This window comes from Sorghum bicolor, chromosome 1 (assembly GCF_000003195.3).
Source record: "Sorghum bicolor cultivar BTx623 chromosome 1, Sorghum_bicolor_NCBIv3, whole genome shotgun sequence".
Classification (NCBI taxonomy): domain Eukaryota; kingdom Viridiplantae; phylum Streptophyta; class Magnoliopsida; order Poales; family Poaceae; genus Sorghum; species Sorghum bicolor.
In genome coordinates, this window is record NC_012870.2 from 80380667 (window position 1) to 80402646 (window position 21980).

The 21980-nt window shown below is 43.8% G+C and overlaps 5 protein-coding genes across 5 annotated transcripts; 1 reads left to right on the forward strand and 4 right to left on the reverse strand.

The window, feature by feature from the left end:
- Nucleotides 1637-6433, forward strand: LOC8059526 (signal recognition particle receptor subunit alpha). The gene is made up of 10 exons (XM_002465985.2): nt 1637-1879; nt 2256-3252; nt 3995-4079; nt 4170-4265; nt 4368-4520; nt 4615-4722; nt 5428-5547; nt 5653-5778; nt 5910-5993; nt 6067-6433. The coding sequence occupies exons 2-10, from the start codon at nt 2276-2278 to the stop codon at nt 6190-6192; spliced, it is 1875 nt and encodes a 624-aa protein (XP_002466030.1). The 5' UTR covers nt 1637-1879; nt 2256-2275; the 3' UTR covers nt 6193-6433.
- Nucleotides 12433-15090, reverse strand: LOC8059527 (scarecrow-like protein 6). Its single transcript, XM_002468644.2, has one exon. The coding sequence runs from the start codon at nt 14334-14336 to the stop codon at nt 12855-12857; it is 1482 nt and encodes a 493-aa protein (XP_002468689.2). The 5' UTR covers nt 14337-15090; the 3' UTR covers nt 12433-12854.
- LOC110432831 (anthocyanidin 3-O-glucosyltransferase 4-like) lies at nt 16804-17170 on the reverse strand. Its single transcript, XM_021453734.1, is given in 2 exon segments — nt 16804-16966; nt 16968-17170. Coding segments are annotated over 2 exon segments (366 nt in total).
- Nucleotides 17479-18225, reverse strand: LOC110432832 (UDP-glucose flavonoid 3-O-glucosyltransferase 7-like). Its single transcript, XM_021453738.1, has 2 exons — nt 18193-18225; nt 17479-18039 (listed from the first exon to the last, which is right to left on the reverse strand). Exons 1-2 carry the CDS (start codon nt 18223-18225, stop codon nt 17479-17481), a joined length of 594 nt encoding a protein of 197 aa, XP_021309413.1.
- LOC110431045 (ATP-dependent DNA helicase PIF1-like) lies at nt 19858-21685 on the reverse strand. The gene is made up of 2 exons (XM_021449587.1): nt 20191-21685; nt 19858-20096 (listed from the first exon to the last, which is right to left on the reverse strand). Exon 1 carries the CDS (start codon nt 21669-21671, stop codon nt 20196-20198), a length of 1476 nt encoding a protein of 491 aa, XP_021305262.1. The 5' UTR covers nt 21672-21685; the 3' UTR covers nt 19858-20096; nt 20191-20195.

The following is a 21980-nucleotide window of genomic DNA, read 5'->3' on the forward strand; positions in this document are numbered from 1 at the left end:
GTGACGGAGAATCTTGAAAATTTTTGCGAACTAAGACTATCTCCAACAATCGTCACCCAAAATACAAGACCCATTTGTCCTTTGGGTAGCGCTACAGGTAAAAGGTTCCATACCTATTTTTAGTATTCTCCAACAACAAGACCTAAAAGACAACACTCTCTGTAAATGGGTCTCGAGGAGAGAGAATACCCAAATTTGGGTTATGCCTCTCATGATACCTAAAATAGGTCTTCTGTATGAGTAGTCTGTTGGAGGCTATAGGTATTGTGTTAGAAACCTATTTTGGGTTTGGATTTCTAAATAGGTCTTCTATTGGAGACAGACTAAACCAGGCCTAAATAAGGCCCCAGTCCCGCTGGTGCTGACACCATCAGAGGCTTGCGCGAGCGGGACACGCAACAGAGATGTAGATCAAGTGATAGCTATACATCGAGAAAGAGTATCCACCCCTAATCTATTTTGGAATTATGTGGGATGAGTCTAAAACCTGCGTCCTTGAGTTGAACACTTGTATCGTCAGTGCTTGAGAAGTGCATTACAAAATGAGAACATCTCTGGTAAGGCTTGCTGCGATTTATTGCTTCTCTTCGTGCTAGCTCATTTCGTGACAGGTAGAATTTTTTTTTTATAAAAATTACTGTAGATCACTGCTAGTATAGCCTAAGGCCTTGTTTAGTTTCTACCCAAAATCAAAAAAATTTCAAGATTCCCTGTTATATCGAATCTTGTGACACATGTATGGAACACTAAATATAGACGAAAAAAAACTAATTATACAGTTTATCTGTAAATCGTGAGATAAAACTTTTGAGTCAGTTAGAGCAACTCTAACAGCTTTACAAATAGGTTTGTCACTCTTATTTTTTGCCAAAACTTTCAAAATTTCCTATCCAACAGTTTGGCAATTTGGCTTGACATTTATAGCAAGTTGGCAAATTCTTCTCTTTACTTGGCATTTATGCGCACCTAAAATAGGTTTGGCATTCTGCATGCGCGCGCTTTTATAGCAAGCTGATAATCTGATGCTTCTTTGTTGATCTCTGGAACCAGTAAATTTTTTGTTGCCAAGTCAAAATTGTCAAACACTTGGAGATGCCCCTTTTGTTTTCTCCCCATATCGTTTTGGGAGTTGACAAATAATAACATTTGTCAAACAAAAATTGTAGAACTGTTGGAGTTGCTCTTAGTTCATGATTGAATAATAATTGTCAAATAAAAACAACAGTTTTATAATAACCAAAACCCCCCAAAAATTCGGAACTAAACAAGGGCTAAACAATGGTAGCGCTGTAGTTCATTTTGTATATATATACTAGTAAGGCTTTGTTCAGTTTTCAAAATTTCTCTGTCATATCGAATCTTTGGACGTAAGCATTAAACATTAAATATAGATAAAAACAAAATATAATTATATGGTTTTTCTATAATTTACGAGACAAATCTTTTGAGTCTAGTTAGTTTATAATTAAATAAAATTTATCAAATATAAATGAAAATGTTACAGTAGTTAAAATTAAAATTTTGCCTGACCTGAAAAAGGCCTAATACCACAGTAAATTTGAGTATTTTTTTTGAAAGAAAAAAAAAAGGCCTGAGTCAACACTGGCTGGTCGGCTCGGCACGCGGAATTGACCGCGTTTGCCTCTTCCGGGTTCGCGGAAGTGGACACTGGACACGCAGGCGGCACGGGCACGGGCACGGGCACGGGCACGGTCGCCGCCGCCTCGATCGCGATTGCCAGCCACAGAAGAATATAGGGTTCCACTCCACCGCCAAGGCAAAGCCCCGCCCCGCCCCGCCCCGCCCCTTTCTAGTCTAGGGATAGGGATTACCCACACCCAGGATCATCCTCTTCCTCCGCGAGAAGGCGCCGATCCAGGTACGCTACGAACAATCCCCGATCGACCGGACCCCATGTCAAATCCAACTGTAGAACCCTTCCCAATTTAGGAATTTCCCCCGTTGTGGCTCTAGTAGGGCTTGGCGTTGCTGCTCGATCACGCTCCTGTCTAGATCCAGGGGCACTCCATCTGGATCTCCCCTTATCAATTGCGACTTGTTCGTTCTAATTGGCGTTGGATCCTGATTTCACAAATCCATACATGCTACGCGCGCCCGTAGCTCCTGCGCTCCCAATTCATCGATCGATCGACCGACCGACCGATCGATCCGTCTTGTTGTTTTTTTTTATTTCTTCTTATTATATATATACGAATACGATAGATATGATGATGATTCATCGGTCGGATCCGCAGGTAGACGTAGGCTCGCCACCATGCTGGAGGAGCTGCTCATCTTCACCCGGGGCGGCCTCATCCTCTGGTCGTCCTGCCGGGCTCTCGGCGCCGCTGCCCTCAAGGGCTCCCCCATCGACGCCCTCATCCGCTCCTGCCTCCTCGAGGAGCGCTCTGCCGACGCCAGCTTCTCCCAGGACAACTACGCCCTCAAGTGGACCTTCCACAACGACCTTGGCCTTGTCTTCGTCGCCGTCTACCAGAAGATACTCCACCTACTCTACGTCGACGACCTCCTCGCCGCTGTCCGCAGGGAGTTCTCCCAGATTTACGACCCCAAACGCACCTCCTACGATGACTTTGGGGACATCTTTCGCCAGCTCCATCGTGAGGCTGAGGCGCGCGCCGAGGAGATGAAGAAGTCCAAGCAGGCCCTCTCGTCCCGTCCACAGCCTGCCCTCTCCCAGAAGAAGGTTGGTCCCAAGGGCCGCCGTGGCGATTCCCACGGTGCTGCTGCCAACAAGGGTGGCTCTGGTGCCAAGGATGACTCTGATGGCGACGACTCTGGAAACAAGGACCAGAACACTCTGGTGAATGGTGCCTTCAAGGGCCAAGAGAATGGTGTCCGTAAGGAGAATTCTCTCGCCCGCCCTGTTGTTGTTAAGGGAAAGGAGAATGGAGGTCCCAAGGATAATGGGGCCTTCGATGTAAGTAAACTACAGAAGCTACGGACCAACAAAAAGAATGTTGCCGCTGACAATGGAACCAAGAAGCTGACTAAACCTGACACAAAGAAGAAAGGGAAGCAAGACAGGGTGTGGGACGACAAACCTTCCAACAAGAAGCTGGATTTTACAGACCCAGCTGATGAGAGAGGGGACGAGGTGACAGACAATGTGGCGGTCATTGAGGGAGAAAGCATGATGGATAAGGATGAGGATCTGAGCAGCGACAGTGAGGACGAAGAGGTGGAAGATGGACCCAAAAAGAAAGGATGGTTCTCATCAATGTTTCAGAGGTAAATCCATGCGCTCTCCTGTTTACTGATAGCTTGAGCTCAATAATCTATATACTACTCGATTAGCCTGGATTTTACAGTTTTCTGTTGTTCACTTCATTAATGATACACTTGAATTATCAGTCCTATATACTGATTTGCCTTTCGCCTAGAAAAAGAGATGAGAATGTGCTGCTGCTTGATTGGAGCATTGGGTATCCTTGATGTTCACTCTTTGATGATATAGAATTAGCTTTGTTTGAATGTCCATTGCTACTGGGTTGGTTGTGCATGTACGTACATTTCTATACAACTCTTTTTGCGGATGGGAACAATGGGAATATTTTGAACCATCTCTGCAAATCTCCAAATCTTTTGGCTTAACCTATAGATGACCACATGCTCTCATTAGATACATAACCATGGTCACTTTTCTAGCATTATGTTCTATCATATGTTGACCATATGTTTGTAAGTATGAATAAGGAATCATGATGTTGACCATAGGTTTTGTAGTGGCTGTTTTTTTTCCACCTGCAACCTTTCAGCCTTCTCTCTCTCTCTCTGCCTTCTGGCACCAAATAAAAAGCTCATGTCCTGCCTTTTGTTTCTCTTCAACATATTGCATTCTGGCACCAATTAAACAGCTCATGTGCTGGCTTTTGTTTCTCTTCAACATATTGCATTATGCCTGCAACTTCTACATGATCCAAATTTATGTACATATCCTGTAATATAATACATTGCACTTTTCTGTGCTCAGTATTGCTGGTAACAATGTATTGGAGAAGTCTGATCTGCAGCCTGCGCTCAAAGCTCTCAAAGATAGGCTGATGGCAAAGAATGTGGTATGTGTGCATTCTGTAGTTGTTTATTTGATATACTTAATAGGTAGCCTTATCCTGTCTGGATAAAGAAGGCTGTCCTTACTTATGCAGGCAGAGGAAATTGCAGAGAAGCTTTGTGAATCTGTTGCAGCTAGCCTTGAGGGCAAAAAGCTAGGGTCTTTCACCAGAATATCATCTACAGTCCAGGTTTTTAGCACATCTTCTCATCAAAATATCTTTATCTTATATCATCTACACATCTTATAGGTTGGTAATATTCCTCATTTGTTGGTTACTCCTATCCTACAGACAGCTATGGAGGATGCTCTTCTTCGGATTTTGACCCCAAGGCGCTCTATTGACATACTGAGGGATGTGCACGCTGCTAAGGAGCGTGGGAGGCCATATGTCATTGTTTTCGTTGGGGTGAATGGAGTTGGCAAATCCACCAATCTTGCAAAGGTATGCATTTCCAGACACCACACCACTGCCAAAAAAAGAAAACAAGAAACTTTCATTGGGATATTCATTCATTGTCTGCATTGGAACTTCACAGGTTGCTTATTGGCTTCTTCAGCATAACCTCAGTGTAACACTTGCAGCATGTGACACCTTCAGATCTGGTGCTGTTGAGCAGCTGAGAACTCATGCTAGGAGGCTTCAGGTAGCGATATAACTATCTAAGTGCTATCCAATAATCCAATGATGCCCTGTTTTATTATCATCAGTTATTAAATCGAATTCCGTTTGACAGTTTATTCTTTATGTTTTTTTTGAAAGAGTAGTTTTCAAATTGTAAATTTGCCCCACTGGATTTTATATACCTTTCTGAAGTAGCACTTATTTTTATCATGAAGCCAAGAAAAAAAAATCTTCTAGGTCATTTTATCTTACTGCTTAGCGCCCATAGTGTTAAGAATTGTATATGCTTGGTTTGTGCCCCAGTTTTTCAATGCAGATTTTTCTGGCGTAACATTGAAATTTGGCCATACTGTACAAAACCATGCCATTTTTTTGACCTAATGACATGTAACATTTTTCGAGCCGTAACTGCCTTGGCGTTAAAAAAATGAAGCAGGAGGGGCACACCCTCTATATTATTGGTTATATATAGCACATGGCATCTTTCGAGCTGTAATTGCCTTGCCATTTTTTTGAAACGAAACAGTTGGGGCACCCCCTTTTGATGCTCTTGGTAAAACTTTGTCCATGCGCTCTTTCAGATTGTCGATCAGAAACACACATTTAGGGACTAGTTTCTCTGATGTAGCATTGAACTGTGTTCTTTGGTTATACATGATACTATATGTCTTTTGGCTCCAGGGTTATTATTTGTACATTGAAACTGATGTGATGCTATTGTGTGCAGATACCTATATTTGAGAAGGGTTATGAGAAAGATCCAGCAGTTGTAGCGAGGGAGGCTATTCAGGAAGCAACCCGGAACAAATCAGATGTTGTTTTGGTTGACACTGCTGGACGTATGCAGGTTGGCTAAGTGGTTTAGTTTGAAATATCTAGTATCTTTCTGTCCTTGTACTGGAGGACATAATCCTTTAAATTTTACCTGAAAGTCTCTAACTGAATATGTCAGGACAATGAACCACTCATGAGGGCACTCTCCAAGCTAATCAATCTCAATAGCCCAGATCTAGTTTTATTTGTTGGAGAAGCATTGGTTGGAAATGATGCTGTGGATCAGCTCACTAAATTTAACCAGGTATATAACTTGCATTTCAAGGACAGATGAATATTATCATATCATTAGAATGATGCTTGTTCATTCTTAGTTCTATATGGAATCTGGTTTCTGTTACTAAGTATTTTTTTTGAACATGATTTGTCAAACAGAAATTAGCAGACCTATCTGCTGTTCCTACAGCTAGATTGATTGATGGTATCCTGCTCACTAAGTTTGACACCATCGATGACAAGGTCAGAACTTGTACACTAGTTCGTGTTATATCAAGTGGTATTTCTTTATGTGGTATTCTGATATCAACTGCAGGTTGGAGCAGCACTTTCCATGGTCTACATATCTGGAGCTCCAGTCATGTTCGTCGGCTGTGGTCAGTCCTACACGGACCTGAAGAAGCTGAACGTGAAATCCATCGTGAAGACCCTCCTGAAGTGAAGTGAGTGAAGTGTGTTGAACTATACTCTGCTCAAGTCTGTTATCTTTGTATCCCCAGTGACCTTGTCATCTTCATGTTGGACGTTGTGGTTGTAACTGTCGGAGTCGCAAACAAACCCAGTGCCATGGGTAACTGTGGTCATGTGTGCTCGTGTCAATGTGTCTCCTTTCGACCGTCTTGCTGAAATAATACATCATCTTCATTTGAATGAATGGGTAAAAATGATGAATATGCTGAGTCTGCTATCACATGTCATGTCTGGATGTGTTGGCAAGCTGGAAGCTGCATGAATGTCTGACAAGATGATTTCATTCAGCGTACATGGTTGCTTGCAACATTAGCAATTAGCTTGGTGGGTAGATGGACATCATTTCTTCAGCATCACATCCTCTGCCGCTATCTTGTACTCGTACCTGAAAAGAAGACGATGCTGCCTGCCCATCACCGACTAGCGTGTGATTTTGTTAAGCACCTGGGCTGGGCTTCGATCACGCACAATGGCAGAGGTCGTCTGTCTTGTGGTGTTGGCTAAGGCCGTTTTATTATGACAAAACATCCCTGTGGTGTGTACCAAAACCCCCAGGTGAAGAAATATTACGTGCGCGCATTCTGTTACGTACCGGATTTGAGTTTTTCTTCCACATCACAGGCGTACCGTGCGTGTCGTTCACATTCACTCTTGCTGCCTTTTGCAGCATATATGGCCGGGTGGTTCGCGTCTCTATAAAACACAAAATACCAATACGCCAAACATGTGGCTGCTACTACTGCTGCTGTACGCGTCTGTCTTTCATATTCAGCTTCTTTATCCGTGGCCTTCCTTGTCATGGGGAATGCAATTATGCAGGCAATACATATTGCAGGTCATTCTCCGGTGCCCCTGCCTAGTTGTAGTGGCCTGGACCCAACACCCCTATCAAACATTCCACGCGCAATGTGTCTTACAACCTTTAGCCCCATTATCTACAGCTTTTCTTCTTTGCCTAAGATTCCCATCCCTATATATATATATATATATATATATATATATATAAGAAAACATATGTAGATGGACAAGAGATTGCTGTGCTTAGAATAGGACAAACCTTCGTCGCCAAGGTAAAAGAGCATCTCCTTTCTCTCGTTTGTTAGATGCCTCACGGAAGACATGTGGTTTAGTGTAGATACAGCAGCTGTTACATCTTTACAGGGATATATATTCCCCTCTCCTACTTTACTGATGTATACTGCTAAAATATGGTCGCACCATTTGGTTGCTCAATCAAGATGTGATATTTCTGATACCAAAATATGAAAAATCGTGATGAGCCTTTCTCTTATTATATAAAACTACTGCTATATATATACCTTAGTTGATTCCATCGTGCAGTTACTGTACAGGGGAGATTTTATCATGCTGGTTCCTGGTTCTCTCATCTGACTTTAAATGCCAAGTTAGAGCATCCCCAACCGTTTTGCAAATAGGCTTTGCATTTATGTATTTGCAAAAAAGTCTTAAAAACACCTATCCAACGGTTTGGCATTTGGACTTTGCAATGGCAAAAAGAGTAGAAGAATTGGCATATATGCCAAGTCTTGTTCACACTTGGCATTGGGAAACTGGCGCGAAGTCTGCGCGCGGCTACGGGTTGAGGTCGTGCGAGTTTGACGACATCCCGTCGCCAGACTTTTCTGCGAACTGTCCATCGGTCTTCCATCAATGTCAGGTACTCCATCGATACCCTCTCAATTGTTTGTGTTTTTGCCTATCGGTCTTCCATCAACGCCAGGTACTCCATCGATGCCCTTCGAATCGTTTTTGCCGGCAAAGACTCTAGCCGCCAAACTCCGAGCGGCCATGCACAAACGCTACGACCTCAGCGCCTCGGCGGAAATAAATTTGCCACAAACATTCACCCGACGCGCGGGGAGGAGAAAAGCTTGATAAAAAAATTGTGTGGGTCTATAATTTTTTTTTTGCCAAGTGATTAATGCCAAACCATTGGAGATTGCCTCTTTTCACATTTGCCATATTTTTTTGAGACTTGGCAAACTCTCTCATTTGCCAAACCAATTATGCAAAACGGTTGGAGATATCTCACACACAGCTGGTGTTCTTGTTCAGGCAAGGTTCTTCCTATCTTTGCTTACCCAAGTATTTTTTTTAGCTTGTTCGATCAGACCAGACGATCACAGCATCACTGTTTGTCATTTTTCTTTTTGTCAGCTACAGCAAGAACCTCTGAAGATTCGATCTGTGATGCCACATAAGTGGCTCGTCTGGGTTTCCTTCTCTTACTTACATCGACTTGGAGCCTGAGGCGTGTACTTCTGGACATGTACACGGAAACATGGTAATTAATAACTGTCCACCTTTGCTACTCTACTTCCTGTCCAGCCGGAGTCGTGTAGAAGGTGATGAAGTCTAAGCTTGACATTTGACAACTAGGATTACTTAGTGGGCCCAATATAAGCTACTATCTTTGTAGCCAAATCACCCAAGGATCCGTCTCGAGAGTCTAACTTGACAAATCCTATAACTGTCCAAGCTAGAACTGATTATGGTCTTGTTTGGCACAGCTCAACTTCACTACTAAAGCTGTTTTTGTTTTTTTAGAAAATAGCTTCATGAACAACTTTCTAGATGAAGCTAAGCTATTTTGTAAAAAGTGTTTGGTAAAATAGCTTCACCAACTACTTCATGCATAGTTGAGAGAGAAATGAGGGAGAGAGTTGCAATAAGCTATTTTTTTCAGCTTCATTCCAACTCATGTCTTTGTAAGGAGGAAAGAAAAAACAGCTTCACCCATGAAGCTGTTTTGAAAATAAGTGTTTGAAAAAAAAACTCATAACAGCTTATGAAGCTGTTATGAGCTGTGTACCAAACAGGCCCTATATATTGAAAGAAAATCCCATAACCACCGATCATAGACCATATCTGCCAAGGCCTTATTTAGTTCCTAAAAAATTTTGCAAAATTTTTCAGATTCCCCATCATATCAAATCTTTAGACATATGCATGGAGTATTAAATATAGACGAAAATAAAAACTAATTGCACAGTTTGGTCGGAATTGACGAGACGAATCTTTTGAGCCTAGTTAGTTCATGATTAGACAATATTTGTCAAATACAAACAAAAGTGCTACTATTCCTATTTTGCAAAAAAATTTGGAACTAAACAAGGCCCAAATTAAAGTGCCACACATCAAATGACCATTATACATTAGCTTGGCTTTATTTTCCCTTAGAAATCATGATTTTTTTCCTAAGAGAAGTATCTTCTTATTCATATCTTGTTTCCGGTCCTCATTTGAATTTGTAACTAGCCATTGCATTTCTCTGTACTACAACATAGGGAAAAGAGTGGAGGAGAAAAATTATGGGCAATGCATATGTGAACCTCACCGTCAGAGGCGTCTTCACTATGACACAAGACAACCTCCTCTTTTCTTTGTTCTTTTAGGGGCCTTAGAAGCATCTCTAGCCCTTTCCAAGGACGGCACTCCTTGTGTTGGTGCCCACATACCACTACTAGTGTAGTAGCACTGACTTCGTCTCAAGCTTTAGAACCTCTTCTTTGCGGTAGATAATGGCGATATGTTATGACCTTTCTCATCGCTCGTGCGAGAATCGATTCCCTGATGGCTTTTTTTTCTTTCCTTTCGAAAATTGCTCTACTTTTGTGATCTAGTGGTTCATAACGCTTTAACTGCTCCTGTTCTAAACTACTCTAAAGTACATACATATATAATATAATTGAAGGGAGGCTGATGGGCAGGGAATAAAGCAGTAGATGCTTGTGTTTGCAAGTAATTTATAGGGGCTAAAACATGTGCCTAGGGTTGTTTTTATTGGATGCAGAGTGGATGGCTGAGGCATAATTTATGTTCTTCTTGCTTTTGCAGTTACATGCATATGTAGTATATGGATTTGTGGGTAGTGAACCGACACATTAACATTGTAATTTCATATATGTCGGCATCAGCATGGTAATTTCAAATCAGAGGCCTATTCATAGTCATAATCACCAAACCAGAGGGCCTATTCATATTCATAGGGAGGAAATTTCAACGGAAACCTGTAACTCCGCACGAATCCTATGAAAATCCTCACATTGCAAAATGGGCCATAAATAAAGTATATAGTGAGAGCAAAGAACGACTAGGCTTATTATCTCCTGCAGACAGAATCAGGGGCCGGCCAGGTAGCATGTATATCATGCAGTCCCAACGTGGAGGAATTGGGTACTCAGATTAGCTGCAAAAATTAAATAAATTGCTGATGATGAGACGGGTAGATGCTTGCCACCACTGAGGTAAAAGCACAGCCACTTTACATTCTGATTGCCATTCCCTGCATCCCCATCAGAACAAACAGGATTTGGTTCATGTTGCAGCAGCCAGAAATTCTGTCAGGATAAACGGCTAGCTAGACGTCAATTCACCCCCTAGCTACTGTCATGCAAACAAATTCTCCCAAGGAAAAGATTGTTGTACAAACTACTCGCTTATCCACTCAAAACAAGAATCTAACACTGTCATGATATGTATTTCCTCCTTCCTGAGGAAAAGTCAGGGACTGCACTACTAAGCTGTCATCTTTGAGCATGGTTGACACTTGACACAACATCTGTGGTCCATATCGGCTATAGAACATATTCTGAATTTCTGAGCTGAACGATATCACACCTGTCATCCTTGATTAGTATTGTATGATCATATTGCAATTGAATACTTAGTCCTTTTGTACTATGTGTTAGCATTTTTCTTTTTCCTTTTTTAACTTGACACTGGTAATAGGAACCAACCAAGCCCGCGGAACAACAATATGCAAGATGCTGCAAGCCTGCAAGTACTGAAGTAGTCACATGTACCAAATTAACATGCAAGTACTGAAGTAGTCACAGATACCAAATTAACATAAAAAAACAGATACCAAATTATTTTATTATGACTGGAGAGAATGAGAACGGTAGCCAATGCGGATGCAAAACCGCCAACTTGCTATGCTACGAGGAATAGCTCACAAATGATAAAATCTGATCATGGAGTGACAATGGATATCAAGTCATGCAGATGCAAAACTTTTTAGAAGTTGTCAGCAGCTATACCAGTCTTAGCTCTTCTGCCACACCCTGGTGACAGTATAATGCAAATCAGAATCTCACTCACAAATAAAAAGATGATATTGCTTTATGCTTGTCTCTTAACTTCCAGTTCCACTTTATTCCCAAATCCCCGTTGCATTCAGCAATTGTCAACTTGAAAATGTTCTTCTAATATACAACATTATTTTTAAAAACATGCATTTCTCGTGTAATTCTGCTTTACAGGTGTCTGATTTTCTTGAAGGCAAAAGCATTCAAGGTACCCCCCCTGATCACAGAGATTTGTGCCAAGCACAAGCTGTGCCTCGCTACTCATAAATTGATAGCACGTATCAACTGTCAATATATGGCAGAATAGTCAATTAGTAGTTACGGTATATAGTCACACCGATTCGATTCCAATTTACAAAGCATCTGGACAGATTGAAATAGCATATCAGTACTTTGTAGTATCAAGTACCAAGTTTGTAATCATTTTAACTAACTCACCAAACTGGTAGATCATCTACTGCATTGATCTCAACAGAGGATAAGTCAGTCTAGAAGCCTATGCAGGTAGGAAATGTTAGTCAAAATGAAATGACAGTGGGAATTATGCTTCTGTAGAATATTGGGCCATAACTTTCATGAATTCCACTGGCAAAGAGAACTTCGGATTACAGAGAGAGGACGGCATCTATAACTTGCCTGTAACCTTTTATTTACAAACTTTCCTCTGCAAGTCCACCATGGTTGATAAATTCAGATGGGGAGTAGTAAATCTGGACATAATGGTCAATTACAGTCCATGAAACATGCAGCCAATTAGCATAAGGTAACTTCGTGACATTTTTAGTTTTTGAATGCGTTCCCCTTTTTTTTCTTGGTTATTAAAGGCTCCCTATTTTCTTGGTGAATTATGTCCAACAAAAATCGTTTTTTTTCTTTTCTTTTTGAGGAAACAGGATGGTACTGAATATGGATGGGGATGACCCTCCAAATGGCCAAATAGACAATTATTTTCCTTATTTTTTGCATTTAGTTCATTTAGTTACACTATGCATTCATTTAGAGCACCGTCCCCATCCTTAGTAGTGAAATATATATTAACAAGAACAAGAAAAAGGAGGATATACAATACAAAACAACTTAGTTTCCATTCATAGTTCTGAAAATCTCATGATCAGGAACTTCACAGAAAACAAACATCTAATGCCTGAGTGGAAAACATTGCATACACCATATAACCATTTGATTGTACAAGAGTGAGCAGTCTTGTGGATTCTATCTAAGATACATGTAGAAAACCATGAACATGAGTACTAAAATACACTGGTAACAGTCATATACCAATGTAGCAGACCTTGCATGTGCCAAACAATCTACTTAAATCAAGCAGCATGGCAAGGCAGATTGAGCAGCAAGGTGACACAGACTGACGTGGCGGGTAATTTTGGACGATCAGATCAATGCAGCAGCAGAAATATTGTTAGGATCATTAGTCCTAACTAGCCTACTTAATTAAGTTGGTCTGACGGCACGGGCGGCGATTGCTCCATCCAGATCCAGCGGCGGGGCAGGTGAGGTGCTAGTGCTAGCATCTCCAGGCGGACACGGAGACCAGTTCTCCGCGTTGCCAATGCAGGACGAGCGAGCCGGCGCGCTTCTCGACGCGGAAGCCCCGCACGGGCACCTTCTTGAGCAGCGACTCCGCCTGCGCCTCCGCGAAGCTGCTTGCCTGCACCGGCACGAAGCCGGCCGACGCGAGCATTGCCCGCCAGGGCGGCGTCTTGTCTCCCGCCGCGGCCGCGCGGTACCTCTCCACCACGCACCTCTCGATCCTCGGCTGGATCAAGAAGCGCTCGATCTTGGCGGCGACGTCGGCGGCCGTGCCGACGGCGTCCAGGGACTCGAGCAGGAAGACGCAGGACTGGAACGCCTGGAACAGGTGCGCGGCGAAGGGCAGCTCGCCGCGGTCACAGCTGCGGTAGTCCACGGAAACGACAAGCTTGGCGCCAAGGCGCCTGACGAGGTGAAGGACGGATGGCACCGCGGGGGTGTGCACCGAGCCGGCCGGAAGGTGGACGGCGACCGCGTCGCCGGCGGCGATGGAGACGAGCTCCGCGGGGTCCATGGCGTCGAGGTTGAAGAAGGCCAGCTGGAACGGGACGCGGGTCTCGGCGGCGAAGTTGGACAGGTTCTCGTGGACCAGCTGCAGCTCCAGCGGGTGGTGGTGGTGCGACTGCGACGCCGTGGACACCAATGCGGTGACCTTGAGCGTGGGGCCGGGGCCCGGACGGCGGCGCGCCAGCTCCTGCATGAGCGACGCCCACTGCTCGCCGACGCCGATGTCGAAGTCGAGCACGTGGATGCAGGCGGCGCCGCCGAGCTCGTCGAGCACGGCCTGGACGCAGGTGAAGTGCGCGAACTGGAGCACGGGGCAGACCTCGGAGAAGGCCTTGTAGGCGCCGAGCTTTAGGAGCACGTCCACGGGCGAGGAGGAGGCGTCGGCGGCGGCGGCGGTGGTGGTGGTGGAGAGGGCAGCGCGCAGAGCCTCTTTGAAGTAGAAGGCGGAGCGGAGCAGTGGCGTGGCCGTGGCGCCGGCGGGCGGGAGCAGGTAGTTGAGCCGCGCCAGTATCTCGCGGGCGCCGAGGACGTCGCCGGCTTCGGCAAGCCTGGCGGCCTCGGCGAGCTGGTCCACCGCCGTGGCAGCGTCGTCGGTCCCCTGTGCCTCCGGCTTGGGTTTCAGGAGGCCGGCGGGAGGCGTCTGCTTGGGAGGCGACGCGGGCACCAGGGGGAGCTTGTTGGGCGGCGTGACGAAGGGCGGGAACGCGGCGTGCGGCTGGAACGGCGAGGAGGAGGAGGAGGGTATGTGGTCGAGGTCGTGAAGAAGCGATTGGTCGTCCATGACGCCCGGCAACGGCATGGCGACGTCGTCGGCGCCGGCGCCAATGATCCAGCCGAGGAAGGTGGTGTCGTGGCCCTGCGACTGCGACTGCGAGAGGGCACCAGGAGGCTGCGCGTGGGCCTCCCAGGCGGCCTCTGGTGCGCCGAGGCCGAGCGGCGGCATGTGCATGTCAAGGGGCGGGAGGTGGTGGACCCAGTCCTCCCTCCCGGCTGCGTCGTCGTCGTCGTCGTCGTCGTCCCATGTGGGCGGGGAGACGCTCTTGGCGAAGGCCGCCACGTCGTCGATGCCGAGGGGCGAAGACAGCGTGGTGGGCGGCGGGCTGGTGCTCGCAGTCGCAGCGGGGCTTGGGGCAAGGGGCCGAGCTCCTGCAGGTGGGAGTGGGAGTAGGACTGGTGCTTGCTGCCGTCGGCGACTAGTCTCAGGTCTTGGTGTAGTGTCCCGTCGGCCGTCTCCTGCTGCTGCTGCTGCTGAGGCGCGGCTCCGGCGAGGGGCATCCCTCGATGTGTCGACGGTCGTTCGGTCTAGTAATTAAGCTCAAGAGAGGATTAGTAGGAAGCACTGATGATGGCTTACCTCAATCTCAATGGCATGCATGGCAGCAACCAGGTAATATATATATATGATGATTGATGGATGGTATATATGGCGATGATCAGATCACTCGATAGCTAACCACCTTACTTTACTTGCACTCGCACTCTAGCTAATCGATCCGTGGGGTGTAGTGTAGGGCTTGGACTTATTGAGTTATCGATGAGCAGAGCGCGATACTTGCGGTGCCCTTGTTTGCTTGCTTATATATTATTACGAGCACTCCTGCTCCTACTACTAGTAGTTTCATTCACAAAGCCCGCCCAGGCCCAGCTGAGCTAGCTCACTTTCCCAAAGTCCGAATGGACAGCAGAGGAGAGGATATGAATCAAACGGAAACGGCTGCCGGCTCGTGTATTCTGTTGTGTTACCTACCGTCGCCATATCAAATCTCCGGTATGGAGTTCAATTTTAAATCGAATTCAACTCTGCTCTCGCACTCGCTCGCACCCTTGTCAAAAAAAAAAAAAAAAAACTCTACTCTCGCACAGGCTAGAATTTACTTTTATTATATTTTATTAATAAAATAAATACTTATATTAAATTGTATATTTTTTATAAAATAGACATAATAGATACTTTGTGGTTTATAACTAATAATCAAAACTATTAGTTTTTTTTTGTAAGGGACTGACTTATATATTGTTCATGTATATTCATATTATTAATTTGCATGGCAAAACTTGTAATTAGTCAAGTCATAAATTTGATTTTTGACTTTTAACCTTATTTTTATTATTGACGGCTAACTTTTAACTTTATTTTTGTTGTGTTTATTGTATCTTTTACTAACTCTCATTTTAGATTATTTTAAAATATAGATTTTAGGTTGTATAGTATATTCCTAAATACTACAATAGCATATACAATCATCTGAAACTTGTAACATGTCACCTAAGATAAGTGATACAACTCGAAGTGAGTTCTTGGATGGGGATAGCAGTGCTAACCTCAAGAGAATTCTAAATTTTATTAAGCCTTATAACAATCAAATTACTATAGAGTAATGTTAAAGGGCCCAAAAAATATAGCCATCAGTAGTCTCCCACAATTCTTAAGATGATTGAATTTTCCTATCAAGAAACTTTATGTGTAACTATGGTTATACTATCAATATAAATGTGTTAAACATTTAGTTAAAATATATAAATATAGATAAAGCAACAACCTATATAAATTATGTCATGGTTACTAATATGGTTTTTAAAATTTTGTTACCATCATTAATATATGAGTTGTTAAGGAAATATTTTGTTGATGAAACATAACATATATATTTATCGCTTATGCATGCTGAAACAATGGCTATATGCTTACATTATTAATCAAATCTTAATATATTAATATTGATAAAGTGTGTAATGTACAAACATCTACCTGCTCTATGGTTATTCAACCAATTATTAATAGAAGGTATTGATTATTTTTTAGATGTATATTTGACAGGATATTTAATTTTTTGGTATTTATATGAAAATTGGGTTACATAAATTATTTATTATAATAGGAGTACGTAAGTAACTAGATGCAAATTTAGGTCTACTTTAGATCATGTTTCTTAGTAGCATATGTGAGTAGTTTAAATATAGAGTTATGAGTTATTTTTATTGTTTTATGTAATATAAGAGGTGGATCATTACTTAGAAAATAGAATAGATCCAGTAAATATTATTATCACTAGTGATTAGGTTATACCGAATTGTTGGTCTAATGTTTGAGATTTTTGTGAGAAATTTCTAGGATCTGTCTTTTATCATATTGTGTCTTGTACCTCTAGTTAGCATTTCTAGTATTAATCTCTTTTTAGCGTAACATGCATTTATTTTAGGCCAAATCATAAGGTATATACATCCATGAAGTATTGACTTGTGTCTAACCTAGGCCCTAACTATAAAACCAGGTAACCTACACTCTAAAGTTTGGAAAACAGGGCAACGAACTCCTGGGTGGTTTGGGAGGGCGGTTTTATCGATGTGGCGTCCAGCGTGTCACCAGTATTGACATGGTGTCGTGGTGGATCTGGCTAGCTGGTGGGTCCAACATGTCAGCCCACTGCCTCCCTGCCCACCACCCCGCCCAGCGCCTCGCCTCCCCACACGTACCCCCTCTCCGCGCCCATGGAGACGCCCGTGCCCGTGAGCCACACCACCAGCACCTCGTTGTAGAACTGCTCCGCGAACACCAACCACGCTAGCACCGGGACGCCCCGCCGCCTCGGTCACCACGCCCCACCCGCAGTGTGTCATGAACGCGCCCACCGCCGCGTGCCGCAGCACAGCCACCTGCGAGGCCCACCCCCTGACCACCAGCCCGTGGCCTGGCGCCGTGTCGTCGATGTTCGGGAGCGGCGGCGATGCGTTCTTGTCCCTAACCACCCACACGAAGTTCGCGCCGGAGTCGGCGAGGCCCATGCCGAGTTCCGCAACCTGATCCCATGGGAACCGGGTGGGGCTACCGAAGCAGACGTAGACCACAGACCGAGCAGGTTTTGTGTCCAGCCACCTCAGCACATGCGTGGCCTCGGCAGCCGTATCGGCCTCCCCGTCGTGGCCGTGCTCTAGGGTGTCGTCGTCGTCGCAGTTGGCGAGGCAGGCCGGCCCGACGGTGAACACCGACTTCCCCATGTCCTTCTCGTAGTGTTCGATGTACCTCTGCTCGATGTCAGCGAACAAGTTGACGACCCACCCGGTCATGGCGCGCTCGGCGTCGAACATGCGGTTCAAGAATTCACGCGAGTCCGCCTCGGGAGCATCGCCTCGGCGAGCCTCAACCTGGTGAGCCGCACGGCGTTAGGGAGGCCAGGAACGAGGAACGACTCTGTGTCGGACGCGACGCCATTCTGTGGGTTGTGGAGCAGCTGAGCACGCTGCACCGAGAGCGCGAAGCTCCCCGTGCCGATGAACGCGTACCGCCGGATGCCAAGCTCCGAGGCGGCAGTGGCTGCCCACGGGAGGATGCTGTCGAACACGACGGCGTTGGCAGGCTGGCGACGCAGGAGATCAGCGAAGAGAGGCGCGAGAAGGTCAACAACGATGGCGAAAGGCCCAGTTGGGAAGGCCGTCGGCGCTCTCGTGGCCACCTGTAAGCCCAGCGGCCTCTGTGGGAACGTGAGCGTGATGATACGGACGCGGAAGCCCGTGGCGGCCGTGCCGGCGACGGGGCCACCGAGCCTTGCGGCGTTGGCACGCGTGAGGACGAGTGTGGCGTCGGCGTCGCGGGACGCGAAGAGGCGGGCGACGTGACACACGAAGGTGAGAGATGGAGTACTTGAGGGGATAGCCTACCTAACATGTGGGACCCACTAGCTAGCCACATCCACCACGCCACCGTGTCAATACCAGTGACACACTGGACGCCACATCAGCGAAACCGCCCTCCCAAACCTCCTAGGGGTTTCGTTGCCTTGTTTTTCAAACTTTAGAGTGTAGGTTACCTGATTTTGTAGTTGGGGGCCTAGGTTAGACATAGGTCAATACTTTAGGGGGCTAAGTAGACTTTTTCACACACACACACGTGTGTGTATATATATATATATATATATATATATATATATATATACACACACACACACAACTCTTATTGCATCCCTTTCTATGACTTCAGAAATTATAGTTTAGCTTTCAACTTTGAACCAAGTTGTACAATTTTTCCACCTGTTAAATAGAAGCTCTAGTGTTTTATTTTTTTATTCAAGATTTATTTTTACTAAAAAGAGTTTAGGTCTTTGTAATATTATTTTTCACATGTTAATTAAGATGAAACTCAAAGTGTGCCCTAGCACCAATCTTGTTAATTTTTTTATATCATAGATTATTTTTGTGTAGTATTATTTTATATATCATAGGGTGCTTAAAAATTAATTACCAATATTAATATGATATAATGTTTCAATTACAATGCATAAAGTTATTGAAAACAACTTATGAAATTCATTATTATGAAGTACTAATATAATTTAAAGGGGAATTGTCGGTGTTACATAATTACTATGTGGTTTGTTAATAAAACATTTCCATGCTTACAAGCTATTAAAATAAATATTTATCCTATGTTGACTTGGTATAGATGGTCAAACATAGCATTGTGATTATTTAATTTTCATAGTATAGAAGTTTGTAATGTTGAAATATATATATATATATATGTCTCTTGTAATAGTATATATTAGTATTTACACATAGATTTGAGAGAAGTGGGTAATTTAGATGCAATGTGAGAGAGTTACTGTGAATTATGTTCATAATAACAAAATGGGTAATTTAGATATAAATTTAGGGGGGTATTTTGAATTATCTTTCGTAATGGTAGATGTGTGCAATTTATATGTAAAATTAGGGGATTACTTTATGTATGTTTTATAATAGCAGAGGTGAGTAATTTTTTTATAAATTACAATAGATCCAATGGCTATTATTAGAGATGATGGTTAGAGTCTGCCAAATTAAAGTCTAGATGTTTCTGATTATTATGAGAATTTCTAGGATTTATCTTTTTTCTTAGCGTGTCTAATGAGAGTTAACATAGTGTCTCTGTTGGGGCCTTTAGTTAGCACGTTAAGTGAAAATTTACGTGGCGTCTTCGTTAAGGCTTCTAATTAGTAATAGTAAGATAAGATGATGACACAATTTAACAAAACTAAATCCTCAAAACACAAGTCGTCTAAACAAACACTCAATTTTATAAACCTCCAAATAACCGAAATTATACGCTCCGTCTGCAATAATATTATCTCGGTTTCTTCCTGTTACGTTTTTTTTTTCTTCTTCTTCCTTTTACTAGGTAGCGTGCCCGTGCGTTGCTACGGGATAGCTAACATTTTTTATTAAAAATACACGTATCGCACAATAAGATAATAACATTATAATAAAACTTAAATACCAGCTATAAAGTGATATTTTTCTTAAAGAAGCAAAGTTTCTAAAATCAAACATAGTCACGGAGAGCAATTGTTATAAGTTCACAAATTCTACTTTATAGACCTTTCGGTGATACGACCAAGATAATGTTTAATATCGGCAGGAAAAAATCTTCGATATCCATTTCTTTCGTGCGCTAGTAAATCCACAAATAAGTTTCGCCGCATCTCCATACCATTCTGTCACACATTTGAGTATATGTATATATATTAGTGTGTGTCGCATGGATAATACTATGTAAATTTTTTAGCACAAAAAGATAGCTATTCCGTACAAAACCATGAGTATGTTGTGTAGTAAACCAATAATAGTAAAATATAACTTATTTATTTACAACAAAACACTCAAAATGTAATTATGCCATCATATAAATATGTATAGAACATCTCCCTGTAGAGTCTGATAAGCCAATTGAAAATACCTAAGAATAACAAATATAGAGATAGTGAGATATTATTTGTGCAAAACAATATGAATCACAAAAATACAATTATGAGTTAGTAAAGTAATGTTACCTCATCTATGGCGTTAGGACCTCCTTATATACAATATTTTTTGTGAAAGTTCCATCCGTTGTTAGGGTCTTCTTATCCTTATCTTTTTTATTTAATAACGCATTCTTAGGCTTTTTTCCCGTGGTATTTTTTTTAGCATTTTTCTTCTCTAAATTTTTTGCCTCCTCCTCTTGTGCCTCTGCATCAGCTGGTAGGGCCAGGATCTTAATATTCGTTCTTGATGTGGCTCTGGACATCGCAACGTACAACTGGCCGTGAGAGAAGACCGGTGCAGGCAGGTACACACCCACATTCGGGATGGTTTGGCCCTGTGACTTGTTGACCGTCATGGCAAAGCTCAGCCTGATGGGAAACTGCTTTCTCTTGAACTGGAATGGGAACATCTCATCATCAGACGGACATAACGGTATTCGAGGAAGGAATACCCGCTTCCCAGCATGCTGCCCGACAACGATTTCAGCGTCGATTGTATTTCTTCGGAACCCCCGTACCACCAACCTTGTACCATTGCATAACCCATTGGCGGGGTCAATATTCCTAAGCAATATGACAGGACACCCGAGCTTGAGCTTCAAGACATGTGGTGGCAGCCCGTTGGGGGTCAGGCTATTAAGAAACTCCGATGGATAGTAGTTATGTGGATCATCTACCGCGGTGTCAAAACTGTGATACACCGTCTCACCACCTTGGAACATATCAATCATTTTCATATTGATCATGTCCACCCAATCATTGCGTGTAGATAAAATCGCTCTGGTGGTGATGTAGTCTTTGTCCGCCATGTTTGCATTCAGATTTGGGAAGATGCTGTCAATCAGACTATGAAGATCTTTCTCGGCATCACCAGAGTACGGGATACAGATCTCATCTGGAATACGAACATTGCCATCTCCGTTAACCTCTTCCGTTCCACCACCAATGCGCAACAAATAATCTGCAAACCACGGATCACTCTGAGCCCTCATGTTGCGAACAAGCTTTAGGTGGCGCATGGATTCCCAAAGATACGACCTTCGTAGAGAAGCACCGACTATTTGAGCCCTAGATCCTTTCCGCACAACAGGGAGGACTTGTCTGAAATCCCCACCAAGGACAACAGTCTTCCCACCAAAGGGTAGGTGTGACCGACCCATGATATCACGTAGGCTGTTGTCTAGTGCTTCCAAATTTTGCCTCTTTGTCATCGATGCCTCGTCCCAAATTATGAGAGCTGCTTGCTGCAACAACTTGGCAGTACCACTCTGTTTCGTGAAGCTACAACAACCGCCCTCTTGAAGAGTTAGGGGTATCTTGAAAGGCGAGTGGGCCGTCCTCCCACCTGGCATTATGGCCGCTGCGACCCCAGATGTAGCTGTGGCAACGGCAAGCTTATCCTGGCTACGTAGTTTTGCGAGCAGTGCCCTATACAAAAATGTCTTTCCTGTCCCACCAGGTCCATCCACAAAGAATAGCCCGCCTTGTTTGCTGTAGACAGCTGCCATTATCTCATTTTAGGCAGTCTTTTGCTCAGCGTTGAGTGAGTCACACAATAGCACATCTTGAGGATTCTGCTCAACGCTAGCTTCCTCAAATATCTCACGAGGTATATGGCTGGCATCATCATATGAGTGATCAATATGTGGAAGAGGAAATGACCTTATGTCCTTTCCCATAGACTGCAACATGTTTCTAATGTCTATCAAAACCATTTGTTGCACGAGATCTGAGGATGGATAATTGCGACTATAGTCCTCTGACATTGCATCGTAGTGTTTTGTCCACAACCCCATCACATCATGCGGTTCGCAGAA

Bases quoted from the DNA above. Each gene is read 5' to 3' on its own strand.
- LOC110431045 (XM_021449587.1), bottom strand. From the start codon at position 21,671: ATGGCAGCTGTCTACAGCAAACAAGGCGGGCTATTCTTTGTGGATGGA.
- LOC110432832 (XM_021453738.1), bottom strand. From the start codon at position 18,225: ATGTCTAACCTAGGCCCCCAACTACAAAATCAG. The intron at 18,040-18,192 runs GTAACCTACACT...CATGTTAGGTAG, and splicing joins GCCCCCAACTACAAAATCAG to GCTATCCCCTCAAGTACTCC.
- LOC8059526 (XM_002465985.2), top strand. From the start codon at position 2,276: ATGCTGGAGGAGCTGCTCATCTTCACCCGGGGCGGCCTCATCCTCTGG. The intron at 4,080-4,169 runs GTATGTGTGCAT...TTACTTATGCAG, and splicing joins GGCTGATGGCAAAGAATGTG to GCAGAGGAAATTGCAGAGAA. The intron at 5,779-5,909 runs GTATATAACTTG...TTTGTCAAACAG, and splicing joins AGCTCACTAAATTTAACCAG to AAATTAGCAGACCTATCTGC.
- LOC8059527 (XM_002468644.2), bottom strand. From the start codon at position 14,336: ATGCACATGCCGCCGCTCGGCCTCGGCGCACCAGAGGCCGCCTGGGAG.